The sequence below is a fragment of the Oreochromis aureus genome, linkage group 16 (genome assembly GCF_013358895.1).
Source record: "Oreochromis aureus strain Israel breed Guangdong linkage group 16, ZZ_aureus, whole genome shotgun sequence".
Taxonomy (NCBI): Eukaryota; Metazoa; Chordata; class Actinopteri; order Cichliformes; family Cichlidae; genus Oreochromis; species Oreochromis aureus.
The window spans coordinates 7,849,516-7,867,900 of NC_052957.1; the positions used below are offsets into that span (position 1 = coordinate 7,849,516).

At 36.5% G+C, this 18,385-nt stretch overlaps 1 protein-coding gene across 5 annotated transcripts in view; it reads right to left on the reverse strand.

Annotated features, from left to right (window-relative positions):
- Positions 1–18,385, reverse strand: part of LOC116335013 (inactive dipeptidyl peptidase 10) — a 245,414-nt gene that overhangs the window by 33,193 nt on the left and 193,836 nt on the right. For all 5 annotated transcript variants that reach the window (XR_005608686.1, XR_005608685.1, XM_031758597.2 and 2 more), the window contains 3 exons: positions 8,129–8,181; positions 5,327–5,408; positions 660–780 (listed from right to left, as the gene is read on the reverse strand). Coding sequence is in view for 3 of the 5 variants with exons in the window: in XM_031758597.2 (XP_031614457.1) it covers positions 660–780; positions 5,327–5,408; positions 8,129–8,181 (256 nt within the window). In the remaining 2 variants the exon portion in view is untranslated. The remainder of the gene's footprint in view (positions 1–659; positions 781–5,326; positions 5,409–8,128; positions 8,182–18,385) is intronic.

The following is an 18,385-nucleotide window of genomic DNA, read 5'->3' on the forward strand; positions in this document are numbered from 1 at the left end:
TCAGTATAACAAGAAAACGCTTGTGTTTGAAGAACTAACACAAAACCAAACACATATAAGTGGAAAAAGGGGGTGCTAGAAGAATTTGTGTTAAATTAGGAGTTAATCTGGGTTCAAGAATCGCAGATAAGTAAATTACTTTACTATACAAACATAATTAAGAATAAAAGAGAAAAACAAGAAAACAGCAGTTACTGAGGTTGCTTGCCTTTTTAAATTAAAAAAAAAGATTTACATAAGCTTCTTTTCTCCTGAGAGATGGGGCAAAGTGGCTAAGTGTATGCAGTGCGTGTTTGCTTAAAGCACATAAAATGACTCCTCACACCCACTGGGGAGATATGAGCACCAGAACAAACGTTATGAATATTTAATAATGGTAACATTTCTAAACACAAGTATTTTTAGTTTAATGAGACAGTGCGTCAATGCTTTGAAATTAAACAGACACATATTTTATTATTTCCAACTTCACAATAGTTAAAGCTCACTGTCACAAAGCAGTTTCTCAACAAGTCATTACATGCATAAAGGTTTCTCTGTAATTGGCATTTTCTTGCCTGGTTTCTTCAAACAACACCCAGGTAAATGTATACTCTGCCCGATTTTGCTAGTCTTGTTCTCAGATTGTAAGAAAATGTTTAGAGCAAACTGATAGGTACCTTCATAGAGCCAGTCAGCAATTCCATTGAAGATGACCCCGTCTTTTCCCGAGGATGTTAGCCTAAGGGAGTTACTCTTGACATCCGACTGGTAATAGATGTTGTTTTCAAATATGTAGATCTACGGAGACAAAGCACACACAGGCACAACTTAATATGATACAGTAAGAAATAAGAAAATACTACCAAAGAGAAAAATTGGTGCATGACTCTAAAAGTTATTAAGCATGTGCCAGAGTTTGGACTGTAGCACACATGCACTGGATTAACAGTTACACTAAATGTGCACAGTATCTGCTCAGCATCCAAGCAATTCTTTTAGGATTAAAAGTGCGAGCCAGTGCTGGTAAGCCAAGTGATTAATGCTAATGTTCTGTGTACTTTATTTATGAAAGTAAGCTCTTACTCCTTAACAGCTCAACGGTAACTTTAAAATCACAAAATCTACCACCGGGATGTTAAAGTTCAGAGATTTGCCCTAAAAAAATCAGGAGGATTTCTCAAAGTCCCCAAGTCTGTGAGTGTCAACATTGGAACTGGGCCCATGTCTTACTTTTTTTTAGGGATTGTCATACTAAATTGGCAATAGAGTTCCCTAACTCTTTTTATTTCTATTTATTTATTTATTTTTGGCAGGACATGAGAGATCGACTCAATGAGTTAGATCTGGGCTACAACTTAAGCTTGGCCATTTGTTAAATTGGCACTAATAAAAGCACTAGCGATTTAGTTTCTGTTTGTATTGTATCCATGGACCCACAGACATCTGTCATTGTATTGCACTAATACGAATGAAAACTTAAGGGCCAGTCTACAAAGCCAAAGGCTGGCAAACCCAATTTCCTGTTTTTGCCTGCCACCTGGCTAATACTACACCTGACCACAAGGCCCATCCATGTGGATGGTGGGGGAGGCTGGCAGTACCGTGCTACCTTTTTCAAAGGTGTTTAGCTTGGCTTGGTGGATCAAGTCCCACCCAAAAGATCCTCACGAGTGAGCCACCCTTCCATCTCTAGTAGCACAAAAGCATCAATGGTTTCTCCAATCCAGGAGAGGTGTGCATCCCTGAAAAGACTGTTCCATTGGAATGGTTAAGTACACGAATGGAGGCCAAAATTAGTTTGCTCAGTGGGGTTCTTGGGCTCACCCTTAGAGAAAGGGTAGAAGCATTGAGATGGTATGAGCTACCGCTCCTTTGTCTTAAAAGAAGCCTTTCTAGGAGTTTGGTCTTCTGATTTATAGGAACTTTGTGGACATGTTGAATCAGAAGGAGCTCATGGGGCATTCAAAGACCATAGGAGTCTCCCCAAATGTTGCACTGGCTCTGGAAACTTGTATGCCCAGAGATAGTGATGGTCTTTTAAATACTTGGAGACTGTGGTCTGCGTCCTATTTGGAAAAGTTCTGAACTCATTTCACTTGTTAGAAACAAGTAGGTTAGAGTTAGGGTTAGGGACTAAAATCTACTTGGTTTGGTTTTTAGCACTTAGCACTGAAAACTGCTTGGGAAGGTTTAAGTGCTAAAATTTACTTGGGGAGGTTTAAGCAACAAACACTGTGGATTTCTTAGGATTTCCATGTACATGTAGCTGTCCAGAACCAGAAAATTCATCATCTCAGATCAAAGAAGTATGTCTTAGGACCTTCCCAAAACCCAGAAGTCTGTTGCTTTATATGATCTTACATAAAAATTCATTAGCAAGGGGCCTCTCCATGCACTGACATAACCTCACAGTCAGCAGAGCTTTCTGCCGTCTGGCTGGAAGACATCCAGATAACATCAGTCCAGTAGGCAGTCTGTGCAGCATGTGTTAAAGGGTTCAGAGAAATTGCAATTTAACGCTAGACCCACTTCAAATGCTCTGCAAAAAGGATGTTCTCTAAAATGTGAGGGCTTATTATTATGATTGTGAAGTGAAGATTATCAGCCATTTGAGGTTTTATTGCTGCAGGTTGGATTAAATTATAAATGCTTGAAGTGTATTAGAGATGTCAGCAATGATAAAAAAAAAAAAAAAAAGGAAAACAGTTTCAAATAATCTAAACAACACCATTTCTTTTTTGGGGTTTTCATGTAACAACCGCAACAATTTCCTCTACTAACTGGAGATGGCATTCATGTAAGTAAAGCAGTAAAATGGTTGACTTACAAATTTGTCTGGTGAATTGAAAGCAGTTCCTTTCCAATTTCTTTGGAACTTTTCTTAAAGTTAGGAATGTGATGTGAAATTCACAGTGCTTTAACAATTAACATGCTATACACAATCTCATACAATCGCCCCTGACATTATACCTGACATTATAGGTTACTGAAAATGGGGATGGCTCTAAACAAGAGTAGATGGTGACATTATGGATTGGGGTTTAAAATGTATAACATAATCCTCCACAATTTACAATGTATGTGTAAGGAAATTTTAAGGTCTAGTCATTTAAAGGTTGTACTATTTTACAGCAACCATGCTGTGTAAAACAGGGACAGTCTATGCTTCCCAAATTCCCTGTAAGTATCCTACTTTAAATAAGCTCAAAAAACAAGATAGGTTATATGTATACAGTAGGCTTTGTAACAATACAAGATACTACAAAAGAAACATTTTGCCAACGTTTAATAAGTTTATTAGTAAAATTTCAATATATGAATCAAACACATTACATATCTTTTACTCTGCTAGCTACACCAGTTAGCATTTAGCAAGACTAGCTTATGTGCTATTCCTTTATCCTCATCATAACTTAATTTTGGCATATATATATATATTTAAAAAATTAGTTCTGCACAAAAAAAACTATGTCACATTTTGTTACGGCTAGCTGCCCAACTAATTCTACAGGCTGTGTTTAAAAGTAAAAATCTGTTTTCAAGTGACAAAGAGAATAAATGTACTATGGCTAAAAATAGAGAGAGAAATTGCTAAGGTACAATGGTTACCAAATTTATTAGACCAACACCCAATGTAAGGCTTTTCCCAACTACCAAATCATTTTTATGTTCTTGTTATTATTAAATTATCAGTATGTGCAAGCTCTTTAATTGAATTGTTATGTTTAATGGTAAATTATAATTGTTGTTTTCTATAAATTTTCAACTTAGCCATTTTACAAAATAACACAGCAGATTATTTTTTTTTAATAACATAGCAAATTTATATTCCTCATGCAATGCATGAATGTTGTCCTTGAATAATTTCTTCTTGGAGACTTTCAGTCCTAATAAATAATATTTTAAAACAGGTTTTTGACAGTTTTCTAAAATCTTTGTAGTTCACTGATTTGGGGATTTTGGTCCATTCATACTTCAAATATGCACTAATTTCCAGTTCCATAATAGCAGACTTGGCACTCATTAAAACTCTTCAATTCTTTTTAAAATTGAGAATTGTTAAGCTCGTATTCTTTACTAAAATAAGTACACTTTGATTTGGTGGAAGTTGCCAACGTTATCTAAGAATTACTGGGAAGCTTAGCCATCATGTTAAAAAGTGTGTTACAATTAAAATTCAGAAAGCAGCTCAAATGGGGCTTAATTACAACTTTGTAAACTGTGAAAAGTCATTATCTTGTTAGTTAGTGTCACTGTGCATGTCCAATCCATTCTTTAAGACTCTACGGTGATGAATGGACAGCACTAATGCATATTCTAGTCATAACTCTCAGACATCTTCCTAATGAGAAAACACAAATTCCCAAAGAATTACTGTGAAGCTCACTTACAGCCGGTTACAGCGAAATACACGCCATGTCATTGTTTCCAAAGATGCTCTTCCGCCTAATGATGCTGTGCTTGCCACTCGAGAGCTAGAAAACCTTCACATCTGTCTACCTCACCTCCTTATCACCATAATGACTTCCTAATGGAGTCGTGTTTGATTTATGCTCAAATATTCCACGCTCAAATTTGCAAATATGGACACTGCAGCTCTACTATGCTTTTTAAGCCTTTTAGCTGTCAACAAAACAGCCTTCCCATCTGTCCTGTACAGATACATAAAAAAGTATGATGGAAGAAAATTAGCATTTAATTAGGGTCCCCTCAAAAATGTGAACCTGAGCACGTTAAGTAGGACATTGTGAATTACAAATAGCAGCACAAAATTGACGGCAACAGGACACAAACAAAGACAGCTTTCGACATGCTGGGAAGTCATGTGACACAATGTCATCCACAGGCCTGGAGCTGAAGATAAATTCCTAATTTGTGGGTTCCACAGTCGCTGATCCTTCAAAACGCACCATTTTATTTTTCTGTAGAAATTGTGAATTGGCTGTTTACTGGATGCCAGATAAAGACTGTTGGACTCAGCAACAAATGTGCTGGCAAAAGCAAAGAGAAGTCAATGATTTTGTGTCTACACTGATTTAACTGAGTAACAAAAAATTATAATAATAGATGAATAAAAATCTTATCTGTCTCATCCATGTGATTTGATACTTATGTTCAAAAATAAATGAAAATATTATAATTGGAGTAAATCTTACGTATCCTTGAAACAACAGGGATGCGCAAAAGTTGCATAATCTTTTTTTTATTGTTATCTACCTGTGTCTGATACCTGTCAAATCTAAGTGTTTAAAAGAAATGTCATCCAACCCAGCGTAGTGAAAGCAGTGCAAAGTGGAACTAAAAAAAGGTTTATGTTGTGAAATCATTCTCTATGTGTCCTCACCAGCTGTTGGCCTTGCACCCCCCAGGCAGCATACTGGAGAACTGAGTTAACCACCTCAGGAGGGTCCAGCTCCCAAACCTCCCTAAAGTAAGGAAAGAGTAAACAGAGGATGATAATCACTCAACATCCACTGGTGGATGATGGCTAGGCTACTTTTTTAGATGAAAATTATGGAAATGTGCAATTCAATAGACCGCTTTTGTGTGTGTGTGTGTGTGTGTGTGTGTGTGTGTGTGTGTGTGTGTGTGTGTGTGTGTGTGTGTGTGTGTGTGTGTGTGTGTGGGTGGGTGGGTGTGTGTGGGTGGGTGTGTGTGTGGGTGGGTGGGTGGGTGGGAGGGGGGAATACAATGCAAAAACAATGAGTAATAACAGCAAACTTGTGAAGCCAAAATGAATATCGTTGGGCTCCTAGGCACCCATTTTGAATATTATTAGCTCATTGACTGACCATTAACAGTTATCACTTCCATATAAATTGCCAGTAGGTTGTTGCCTCTGGCAGGTTATGATAAAGTTAAGGCTTATCACCAGTTAGAATGGGTGGAAAAGCCTTGCAGTCATGTGTTAAAGACAAGAGATGTCTGTAATAATTTTGAAAAACCAAATGGAATTATATGACAAACTGGAGAGTGAAAAACACCTTATATCAGTGAGATGGTAAGGGCTGATGCTGCTAAACCTTTTCTAAAAAATCTGAGCCTCAACTCTGCCCACCTCTAGTCAAATTTCATGCAACAGAAATGATGCGCAACAGTGCATTTTAATCAAGGTTGCCTCTCTACTTTAGCCATTGGTTGAGTTACAGGTGCAACAATTATGACCTTATCAAATGGCAGCAGTGGGCCAATACATCTAAAGTCAGAGGTTAAAAAATAAAACAAATGTGCAAAAACAGTTTTTAGGGGAGCATCCCCCATTTTATTTATTCATTTTTTATATAGCACATGGTTTGTATCAGTTTGTTTCTTGCTTTAGCTGACAATGGCATGCACTTTGAAATAAGCCCAAGTTGGCTGTAGACCCATTTGCCTGATATCAGCACAGACATGACAGAGATTAAAAGGAATTGCCAGAGCAATGCCCCAAAATGGCACAGCTTTCTAAAATAACACTCGTGTTTGAAAAGGATAATCCAATCAGCTGTATAAAGTTTTAATCTCTCTCTGATTAGTAGTCAGAATCCCGTTCATGACTGTGACTTATGAAGCTGGCAGGAAGTCATTTGAGCATGTCCTGGACCGTTACTTTGGATTGAGACTTTGTGCAGAATGTTTGGAAAATCAGTCTGAAAGCAGCGGGATGCCACAGACTGCAGGCTGATCTTCAAACTTTATTTTGACTGAACATAAAATTTAGAATGGTAAAGTTACATCATGAAAACACAGATTGCACTTTTAATCAATACTCTGCGCAAGCTAGTGAGAGCTCTGGGGATATACAAAAAATATTCCCAGTCTGTACTTGAGGTAGTCAACTTACAACTTTCCACTGAATGTGTTGTTTCCTCTATTTGACTGCAATTGATACAGTTCTTGTACTTTTTGCACTTAACCTGTGTAATTTTAAATTGCAGAAATGTATAAACCATAAAGGTTGTTTACCCCTTTGCTCTAAATACAATCCATAAAATCTGTCTTTTGTTTTAGTGAAAAAATATAACAAAGATCATTTTGCAACTTGGGTTTAGTTCAAATCAATGATAATCATACTAATTATTAACATTAAATTGTACATCTAAACAGGTATTAATAGTAGTATTAGTACTAGTAGTAGTAGTATCTACTTCCACTGTGAAGTTCTGTGCAGTTTTGCAACATTAGGCTGAATCTGGGCAGAGAGTACAGCCACATACACTTCAGAATTAATTCAGCTCCTCTATAAGCACTCACATCATCAATAAACACCAGTGATGCAGTTCCTTGCTTACTTGTATGGCAGCCACACAACATAACATTAACTCCACCATATGTGAGAGATGATGTGGTATGCTTCTGCTCATGACCTGTTTCTATCCTTCTTCATATTTTCTTCATCCCATAACAGGCTAATAGCACATGGGAGGAAAGCTTATGCAGTGAGGACATTGGCAATGGCAGTTTAAGCCTTTCCATTATCCAATGGATTTGAATTTCTGCTCAGCTAATTATTCAACAAAATAAATGTATTCTAGGTGAACAATACCCTGTCACCCACGATGCTGAAAGCACCTGTCTAATATTGTGTATACCCTGTTGGACTAGCTAAAACAACTGTAACCCCTGAAATGCATTGGACATGGCTCCATTGTGTTCCAGCTTCGCCTGAGCTGATTGCATGAGCTCAATTATTGCGATTCCACCAGATGCGCCACTGTGTGTGATGTCTCACAAGTGGCTCTCTGGTGTGCCCCTACCCCCACTGGATGAACTTTGGGCCCGCACTACGGCCCAGTATAAGTTAAACAAAGATGATTTAGAATCATGCAAATAAATATAGGAATAGGCACTTTAAACTCTAGGCAGGCAGGTGCCCCTGAACATGTGGGGCCCTTAGAATGCAGCTTGGGTCTGCTTGTTTATTAATCTCAGTCAGCTAACATCTGGAACAAGACAAACAATCCAAACAACAGACACACAGTTTGTTTCAAGCGTGTCACAACATGTAAATTGATCCCACAGTTCTCTATTCATTGTACATAGCTTATATAAAAATGCCTGTGTTCTGCAAATTTGTCAACCCCTGTGAGTCATGGATATTTTTCCACTAATGACAGGTGTTTCTACCAAAAAGGTTGCCCCTCAGTAACAGCTAAGGAATACTTACCGAGTGTGAATATTGTAGATGCTGTAGGAGGCCATGTAGGAGTGGCGATAAACCTGCAGTAAAATAAAGAGAGAATGCAAGAAAGATTAAAATATGACTGAAGCGTTAACGAGAGAAGCAGAAGTGCCACGATAATGACATCAGGACAAAATAAAAATGAAAAGAAGGAAGGCATCAAAGAAAACAGATTGCTGGCTGTTCTCTGTGATAGAATCTGTAGACAATGCAATTTGCATGGGTGACAGCTGTGGGACGAGACATTTTAATTCCATCTGAGAAACCCATCATCGCCGAGTGCCTATGTGCTCAAAACTCGGGAGAGACAGAGACGGAAAGGAGCGAGGGAGAGGCATTCAAAATGACAGAGGGGTGCATGTAAACTGTCTGAACCACCACCCACCCACCCCCTCTGGAGAAGCTGTGCTTGACATGATAATAGACCTCTGACCGTGGCTGGTGATCGGGGACAGAAACAGCCCAGATTTTTGCATTCCATCAGGAAAAAGACACTCAAGTATTCAGCTCTGATACAAAGCAGAGGAATTTTACAAGCACCAACTCTGACATGACATTCTGTACTAATGTAAATATTAGTGCAGATCAGAGCTGCAGTTGACTGGGAATTGATGTAAGCTGAGACATAATGTTATTCCAGTAATCAAAATGAGTACAATTGTTTCACCAAAGGTAGTTAGTATTGTCATTTTCCTTGATTGTAATTGGATGGCTGAGTGGATGGATTGATAGATAGAAGTCTATTTTTTTTCCTTTTCTCAGCATATTAAAGTTTAGATTTACCTAGAAAAGGACACTGAAGGCAACAAAACCTTCCAAATGTTCAGTGATATCCCAAAACTTTATGACTTTTTTATAACATTATAGATCGATAGATAGATCAATCGATCTTCAGCATGATCCAATATTATTACTGTATCCTCAGGCATCAAAGAGCCTTATCTGAAACACCAGTCTGAAAAGTAAGTGAGAAAACTAAAGGGAGGAGGAAAAACAAAGTTTAATGACATGAAATCTGCATAAAGGTTATGAATTGTGCAGAGCCCCAGTTGGGGGCTCTCACTAAAATAGCCATGACAAGTCAACATGAGTGATCTCCCAAGCTGGAAGGGAAGTTGATCTAAATCTGATGACTCTGACAAATGCTTGTGCTCCCTGTTGTATGCTGTACAACAACTGATGATGACACAAGCACAACATTTGCAAAACATCTGTGACATTTGTACTGTGTGAGGGCAAAAAAAGAATCCAGGCAAAATCCAACTACTAGCAATAATGCAGACAAACTCAGTGACAAGGTTGATAGACTACATTTCAACTAACTGTACACCACTAAACTTATATTAAGATATGCTTAAAAATGTCTAAAATCTTTTAGAATTCTTACATATAAATCGTCCAAGTGAAGAAAAAGAGAGACTTGCACTTAGAAATTGTTATCGGCACCTTTTGACTTCATTGTGGATGTTATTGCAAGACATACTCTACACTCCAGTGGCACAAATGAGATCTTTGATTTCTCCCTGGTCAGACTCATGGGGATGAGCCAGAGGCTTCGAGGACTCATCATGGAAGGTGTTGTCCAAGATGAAGTTCATTTTGACCCATTCCTTCAGGCTGTGCAAACCAAGAAGAGACTAACCAATTTAATCTTTTTTATTTATTTTTTTATTTTTTTTAAAATACCTTATGCCTTCTGGCACGTTTTCTCCCCAGTACCCTGTGACAGGTGCATAACTTGACTTCCTCAGCTTGTATTACTTCGTAAACATTGTTTTCTCACAGATACAGAGCTTCTCATAGATGTTATGAAACATATCCTCCAGCATGCCAAAAATGTATTACTATATGGACAAATCCAGATATATATTTATTTACCTTATCCCGGCAATATAATTCCCCACTTCAGTCCTATGAAAAGACACAGATCCCTTTGGGGCTGCGTCAGGAAAGTTATCCAATGTAAAGAAATCTGCCAAATCAAACATGTAGAGCTACCTGCTGCGGCGATTCCTTTTGAATGAGTAAGCAGACAAAAATAGCTTCTTTATCCTTTTAATATAAACTGAGATTTACGCATATAGAACACAACAAAGAGGCAACCGCTGCTGTAGTGTAAATTGCTTTGTACAGTGTGTGGTAATTATGTATGAAATATAATGTTCCTGTTTTAAGAAGATACAATTGAATTTGTCAGAAAAGGTATGTGAAAATGTGCAGACTTCACATTAAGAATTACAGTGAGGCAGGCATGCTAGTTCACTCATTTCAGACATGAGTTATGTGACTGTCATTTATATGGATTTGTGTATTTACCACATGCTGTGATCACATTCACTTAAACTAATGAACAATATAGTTTATTTGTCCAAAAAGCTTATAACAGCCCAAAGGTAGATGTCGTGTAGACATAACAACATCTTTAAATCATTTACAATAAAAAGTCTTTAATATGTAACAGAGTTTATTTTCTGTAATGGGGTTCATATTTGTTTAACAACTATGTGGTGCAAATATCTGTGTATAATTAATAAAAGACTTTAGAGTTGTAGTGTACATTTTAGTCTACAATTGTTACAGTTTATCCTTTTTCAATTCTAAGGTTTTATGTATTTGGGAGATAATAGTAAAAAATAATTTTGTGTTTACAAGGTTCTAATTTTTCAAATTCTAACCAGAGAAGAACAACAACCCTTAAGTACCAGTACACTCCGTGTGAGTAAGTAACATGAACAATGATTGGTAATTGTTTTCTGCATGACTTTACTTTCACTCTGCCACATCATTGTGGAGGAGTTTTGGTCAACTCTTTACAGTATTTCTGCATTTCATTGAGGTTTGTTGGCACTGATTTATGCACAGCTCTCTTAATGTCCTGCCACCGCATTTTATTCAGGTTCAGGTCTGGACAACGTCATTGCGACACATTGATTCTTTTTCAACCATTCTTTCTTGTGATCATTCCCCTGTTGCAGGACCCGCATTTGATATGTCACTCTGCATTATGACTAAAACATTTTTTTTAAAAAGCCCAAATCACCCCCCACCACCATGCTTGACAGGTGCAGCATCAGGTGTTTGGGAAATACGAAACACTGCGTATTTTTGTTCACTATTGCGAAATATTTCTGTCCTGGTCTTATATGCCAAAAGCACATTGTTCCAGAAGTTCTGTGGCATGATTAGATACTGTCTAGAATGTTTTCCATGTGTGACTAATTTTTCTCATTGTAGAACGATGAACTTCAGATCGTCCATCAGTCCACAAACACCTGGATGCCCCTGACCAACAAACTGCCTACATTTCTGTTATTATAGAGGTGGTCACTTGCTCATGACCTGCCACTTACCCCCTTAATCTTTATTGCAGTACTAAGGATTTATTTACTTTTTCACACACTGCTTCTGTATTTAACTTTTGGGGGAAATAACTGACAAAACATGCTATTTGTTGTTCTACATCTGAGGTTGTAATTATCTAATTTTAAGATCTGCTGAGACCAGATTAATTTTATTATATTTTTATATGTAAAAAATTAGAAATGACAAAGCCCATACATTTGTTTCACATGCATATATGTATTTACTTTTAAAGAACAAACCATGAGGATGTTTCAAAGGGAGGGAGGGAAAGGAGAGAGAATGCGTTTTTGACCTTGTGCTTAATACATAAAACTTAATGGGTCTTTATCTACCAGAGTTTGTGTCTGTTGCGCTGAGATAACAAGTTATTGCAGGTTTAAGCTTTTTTATAACAGTATGTCGGCTCTCCCTTAAATGTGAAATGGCATAATACTAGGTTCACTTACTAATGAGGATTAAGTCTAATCCCTGAAGAAAACATCACTATATTTTTATCTTAAGAGCATTTGAGGAAACAAAGCAGATGTTTCTTACAATCGTGGAAGTCAAAAGACATTTTGAAAGGCCGCAATAAAGCTTTGGTTATGATGCCTAAAGCACAACCAATAACAATAAGCTGGAACATCAATAATAGAGATTCCTGTTCATCAAGAGAGTGAATTACTGGTTAGAGAGAAGAAGATTCACCAAGGTCCAAGTGACTTATATCGACTTTATGCAGAGTGTAGCTTCTCAGTGCATACTGAATGTATTGTGGCTCACACTGAGGTTGAGTGTGTTCAATATAAATTTACAGGCTTTATTACAAACATCTTTCAGTGTAGTGGAGAACTGTGCCTGGAAGTAAAACCTGATTCTTCATTGTGCACTATACACATTTCTCAAACCCTGACAGGCTGAAATTTCCTCTTTTTTGCCATGAAACAGTCTTTACAGGCCCCAAATGAACTTTTCAGTGATATGCCATTAATTTTAGGTGTAGAGCACACATGGGTATGGTGACCTTTGTTGCCGACTTGGTAATAAAAAAAAAGGTTGTGACATTTTCAGCACTCAATGCTGTGAAGAAGAATTTAATGTCAAGAACCAAACGTATGGATGCAAGCTGGATGTTTAAAAAAAACACACCTTTGACAACATCACAACAAGGATTCTTGTCTAAAAGGATTAAAGTACCCTCTTCCAAAGTTTAATTATCTAGTGATTTCAGTTTTTGTAACTATAGCTAAAAAAAACAACTAAAATTTCAAGTTCAGTTGTTATCTGTAATTAACTTTTTTTTGGCTGATAAAGCAAAACACTACAGATCACAGGTGTCAGCCTAATTAACCTTAAGCTGCAAACTGAAAATGTGATAAAAGGTATTAGATATGAAAAGGTAATGAGATGATAAAATGTATGTAACACATGATTAAGAGGGTATTAGTGGGGTATTTTTAATAAAAAAACATGTTGAAAATTTAAAATGTGTCTCAGTTCTAGATGCAGAACTGCATCTTATATTTCTATAATATGAATCAGTTAATAGTCTTAAAAACCTCTTTCTCTAAATCAACTTCAAAGAAAAAATCTGACATGGAACGATAATTTAACACTCAATATGGGTGGCAGCTGAATTAACTCAATTAAGGGTCCAACTCCAAAGGCTTTTTTACAGTATTCATATTTTTTTGCTCAAACTCTGTCTCAGATGTAAAGTTCATCCTTTTAACATATATTCTTCACAATCATTGCTTACAAGTCCCAAAATATGATGCAACATATTTTGGGGCTATTTTGTAATATCAGAATTGTAATATAGAGTTGGTACATTTTATGAATTCCCTGATATGATTAGTCTACTGTTTCCTACGTTACCCACTTATATTGGTGCTTTGTTTTTAATATTTTCTACGTGTATGTGTGGGTGTATGTGTTTTTTACTACTATATGTCGATTAGAATCTAATGTGCAATAAACATTCACCCATTCTTTTATTTATTTATAATTTTTTTCTTTTGCTCATACCTTTATTGCACTTTAAAAAAATCCACTTTAAGTTACTGTGTTGTGTTTTGTTGTGCCGACATGTGATGGTTTTTAATTTCTTTGTACTATTGTTATAGGTATGACTGTGCAATGGCAATAAAGAGTTATCTCATCTTGTTAGTTCAAAATGTTTGTTTTTGGAGAACTTCGCTTACTATAGTAGTTGTTTTGAGTGTGTGTATACTATGGAGGAAATTGAACACACCCAGGCTTTCTTTGTGTCGGCTTGAAACACCCTAAAATAAGTATCATGAAGATGGTAATCAACTTTGTTCGTAATCACAAAATGATAAAATCCTGATAAAAATCTCTAAATAACATCAAGATATATCAGTAAAATGAAAAACATTTGAAAATAAGACAACAAACTAATACTGCAGAAAATTGTGTCCTAAAATTTACAAAGTGATGAAACAAACATGTTAAATTGAATTAATTGTTTTAACTTTGAGTGCACCCATTTGCTGAGGTTTATTACTATTGTTGTGCCTGCACATTAGAGCATTTACATATTAAATATTTACATATTACTGTTCTGCAATAAAGGAGATGTGGAAATTGGTTTCGACAGACAAAAGTTGATTGATCAGGTATTCTTGGTGTGTTCTGTGTTCCAGTAGCTGCAATTCTGCAGACTTAGCAGAAGATTATAAACAATAGAAAAATCTGCTCACATTTTTTAAATCAACGACTGAATGTATATGAAAATTTCAGTTACAAAAGAATTACTCGATAAATAAATAAATAAAAAATTTCTGTGAAACATGAACCATCCACCTCATTTGAAACTGAAACTCTGAATATAATCTAATCTGAAAAATATTTTCCACATAAGTGCCATAGTTTGAAAAAAAGCACATATTATGTTAATTTAACTTTTAATCAACTGCATTTTTCATGAACAGCAGCAAAAACCCTGTGAAACCCAAAGTCACTATTTCACAGCTCAGTTTTTAATTTAGTCTCTTTTAGAAGTATTTTTAAAATAATTATGCTCATGGGTTTTATATTAAGAGATAAATTAGTATCTTCCATATCTTTCCCGTTGGCTAGTGCATTTTACTAAATTAAAGCATTATAAATAATTTAACTTAAAAAAAGACAAAAAAGTTCTTATTAATGTGCATGTCATTCTATGACCATATTAGTACTAATATGACTAATAAAAATTAAACATGCAAAAGAAATGCGACTGTAAACAGAAACAAGAGAGAAGGTGCCTTTGGTCAGGACAGTATATAGTTATAGTCTTTTTACACACTCAAGGACATTTGGCTGGTCTCTGTCTGTCAAGTAACTGACCTTTTTTAGGCTTGTGGGAAATCAAAGTTCTGTGAAAAAAAAAATGCAATAAAAGTGAAGGATGGAAGAAAAACAAGCGTTTCAGTTAAATCTAACTCAAGCAGTCTGATTTTGAATTCCCATTGAACAAAGGTCCTCACAGTGAAATTATTTTTTTAGTATATGAACCTATTTAAAAAACGCATATATCATAAGTCAGTTTAGCTTTAAAATAGCTCTATTTTTATGAACAACAGCAATGCAGCAAAAGTCAAAATCTGTATTTCAGCTGAAATCTAACACAAGAGTTGGTTAAATTGTAGTTAGAATTGCCGTAGTTGACTTTATTCCTTCAGACGAGACTTTTACAGTATATGGTCTGTTGTATGACAAAAAAATCTCTTTGGAGTGAGACGAAAGGAAGAAAAAACAACCTACAGACATTTAACTAAACTTTCATGGATGTCACCACAGAAGAAGTGCATCTGAGCCTTCCCCTCCCCTGCTCGGCATCAGCCCACTTATAAAAATCAATAGTGTAGTGGAAGCAGCTCCCTGGATGGCTCTGTGAGACGGGAAAACATGTCTACCAAAAGGCAACCAAAGAATAACAAAGCTTTACACTACAGGATATGTGAAGCTGACATCCTACTCTCATGTCACTATGTGGCAGCTATGGTAATTTTGGCTCTAGGAACTATTAAAAGGTCTAAAACTTTGGGCTTTGAAGCTTCATGTTTTTATTTTTGCTTACCATTATCAAAGGTACATTTAGATAAAATACAACAACAAGGCACACCAAGAGCCTGTTTACAGCTTTATGATTTTTAGATTTTTTTTTAGTTTAGATCCTCGATAGGGTTATATTTAGAGAATATCATTTTAAACTGCAAATAGCTTAGCCTTCTATTACTTCATTTTTTAATGTGGTCAAAACTTACAAATTCCGAGTAGATGTGAAACTGCTGGCTATTCATCTGCAGAGTAATGGTTTATTTGAAGAGTGCATCCTAGCACAGAAACATTAGCAGTGAAGGGTACAAATGATCTTCTTGTGGCCTCTGACAGTGGACTCATTTCTGTGTGTCTCCTGCTAGGCCTCATAGCAGTATTCAATACTAGTGATTATAATATTTTAATACAGAAACCTGAAGACTGTTGGTTTAAAGGAAATGTGATACACTGAAGGGGCGTTGTGGTTAGCACTGTTGCCTCACTGCAACACGGTCCTGAGTTCGACATCTCTCCAGGGTCTTTCATTGTGGAGTTTGGATGTTCTCCCCGTGTTTGCGTGGGTTCTCCCCGGGTACTCCGGCTTCCTCCCACAGTCCAAGGTTACGTTTGTGGAGTTCCACAGGGTTCTGTGCCAGGACCAAAACTTTACTCAAAACACTGCATAAATTTTCGGTGTTATGCTGATGATACTTAGCTTTTTTAAATCCATAAATCCAGATGATACAAATCAATCAGTTAAACCACAGGCATGTCTTAAAAATATACAGGTGTGGATGACGTCTAATTTCGTGCTTCTAAATTGTGATACTGAAACTGAAGTTGACACTCCTGACATAATACTATATGGATTTCAAGTTTTTCTACATTAAAAAAATGTTTTACATATTAGAATCCACAGTCCATCAAATCCTCTAAATCCTTCACTTGTATTTAAGTGAAGGATTTAGAGAATGTCCTCCGTATTGATTTGTAACATTGTTTGCAATTGCCTACTGCAATCAGACATATCAAAGGGATAGATATCAGCTTCGGATAATCTCGCAGACAAATTTTGTCTCACATCACCTAAGCTACATAAGCCTATGTAGCTTGATGCTTGTTTATTTTCTGTGAAAATCCCTTTGTTTACATGTCTCAGAGTATTGCTATATTCATCTGTTATGGTTGCAGTACACCAAACAAGAGGCATTTAAGGACACAGGAATGCAGGTGCTTTGCTTTAACAACAAAATCACAAAGGGGTACTTTTATTTTGCTGGCATTATTGGAGAAATGCTGATAGCCTATATAATAGTGGGTATCGCCATTCAGTGCAGCAGCCACCGTTCACACTCATTTGAAATTTATTAAACAGAATGCAGAGATGTTGCTTTGGGACACAGGTGCTGTTTTCCACCGTAAAATTGTGCATCAGGACGATATTTGTCTTCTGCTTTTCCCATATTTGTGGTTTGTTTTTCCCTGAAATGCCAGGTGGGCTCAACAGAGACAGCACAGATAGCTTCTCTCTCATTTCCCCTCCTTTGTTTTCAGCATTACATCTGTGACTCGCCACTCACATTTCCCACTTAGATCATTTGATCCTTTATTAGCAATTCTTCCTCAAACTGGGACACTGGAATATGAACTGATCTGCTATGAAAATGCAAAATTGCTAATTTCTTAAAAGACTGTTCCAAAGGCAAATGGCTTTTCAACTTTTCCAGTGACAGAAACAAGCTTGAAGTGTTGCATTGGTATAGCTGGAAAAATGCAGAACAAATGTAAGCTTTCAATCCAGTTATGCCCTGACATGCAATCAGTAGAGGCTGTCACTCAGAATCAGTGAAAAATCTGTCAACTTCAAACCCACGCACTTCTGTGTCTTTATAGCTTAAACCTAATTATGTATTTTTTCATGTTCCCTCTACTTCAGTGAAAAAAGAATATATGAATGTTAGGAGCAGGAGAGATCTCTCTCCCACTATATTTGAATGCAGATACATACACATACTTAAATCAACAGCCTATAGCGATGGCATACAAAGACAGTAAAATACCACTATAGGCAGCAAAGATTTCAAACATTACACGGTGTCTGCAAGGCTAAGAAAACACCAGCCAGTTGTGAGCAGTGACAAACATGAACCTAGAGATTATGAGCTTTTATCAAGCTTAATCACTCCCAGATACAGATATAGGTAGATAACAGTATGTAATCCCACAGACAGGTGAGGCTACAAGAGCTTCTCCTGGACCTTGTAGCAGGAAACTCCTCCACTCACATCAGATCCACAAAACCACCTAAAACCGCTGTAGCTTATGAACAGCAAGTACAAAGGCTGCACTCTATAAAACAACTTATTAGTTCAAAGGCAGCACTGGATCAAAGTGCGTGATTAGCAGAAGACTGGTTTGCTTATTTTAGTGCGGATCCAAGTCTCTTTGTTATTCTTTTCATCGTTCATTAGAGGTTACGATTTACTGCAAGCACAGACTTCGCAGTATAATTCATAGATCAAAGCACGGGATTACAGCGAGCTCATAAAAATTAGGAAAAAAAAAACATGAAAAATAAATTATTTTGAACGATTTTGATAGAATACAAAACTGACTTTAGTCTGTTTATTAAATTATGCAAAACGTCACAAAAATCTTGCATGTGTACTGGACAACCTTTATTGTGTCATGTGACTGACAAGAGATTCAAATGTGGATGTTAAAATATTTAGCTGATTGCAATCTTTGTTTACAAGAGTATATGCAATGCAAAGCAAAACTGTCATATTTGTAATTTTTAATGGAAACAGAGTGCTGGAGGGAGGTGTAATAGAGAAAGGAATGTTAATGCTAAAA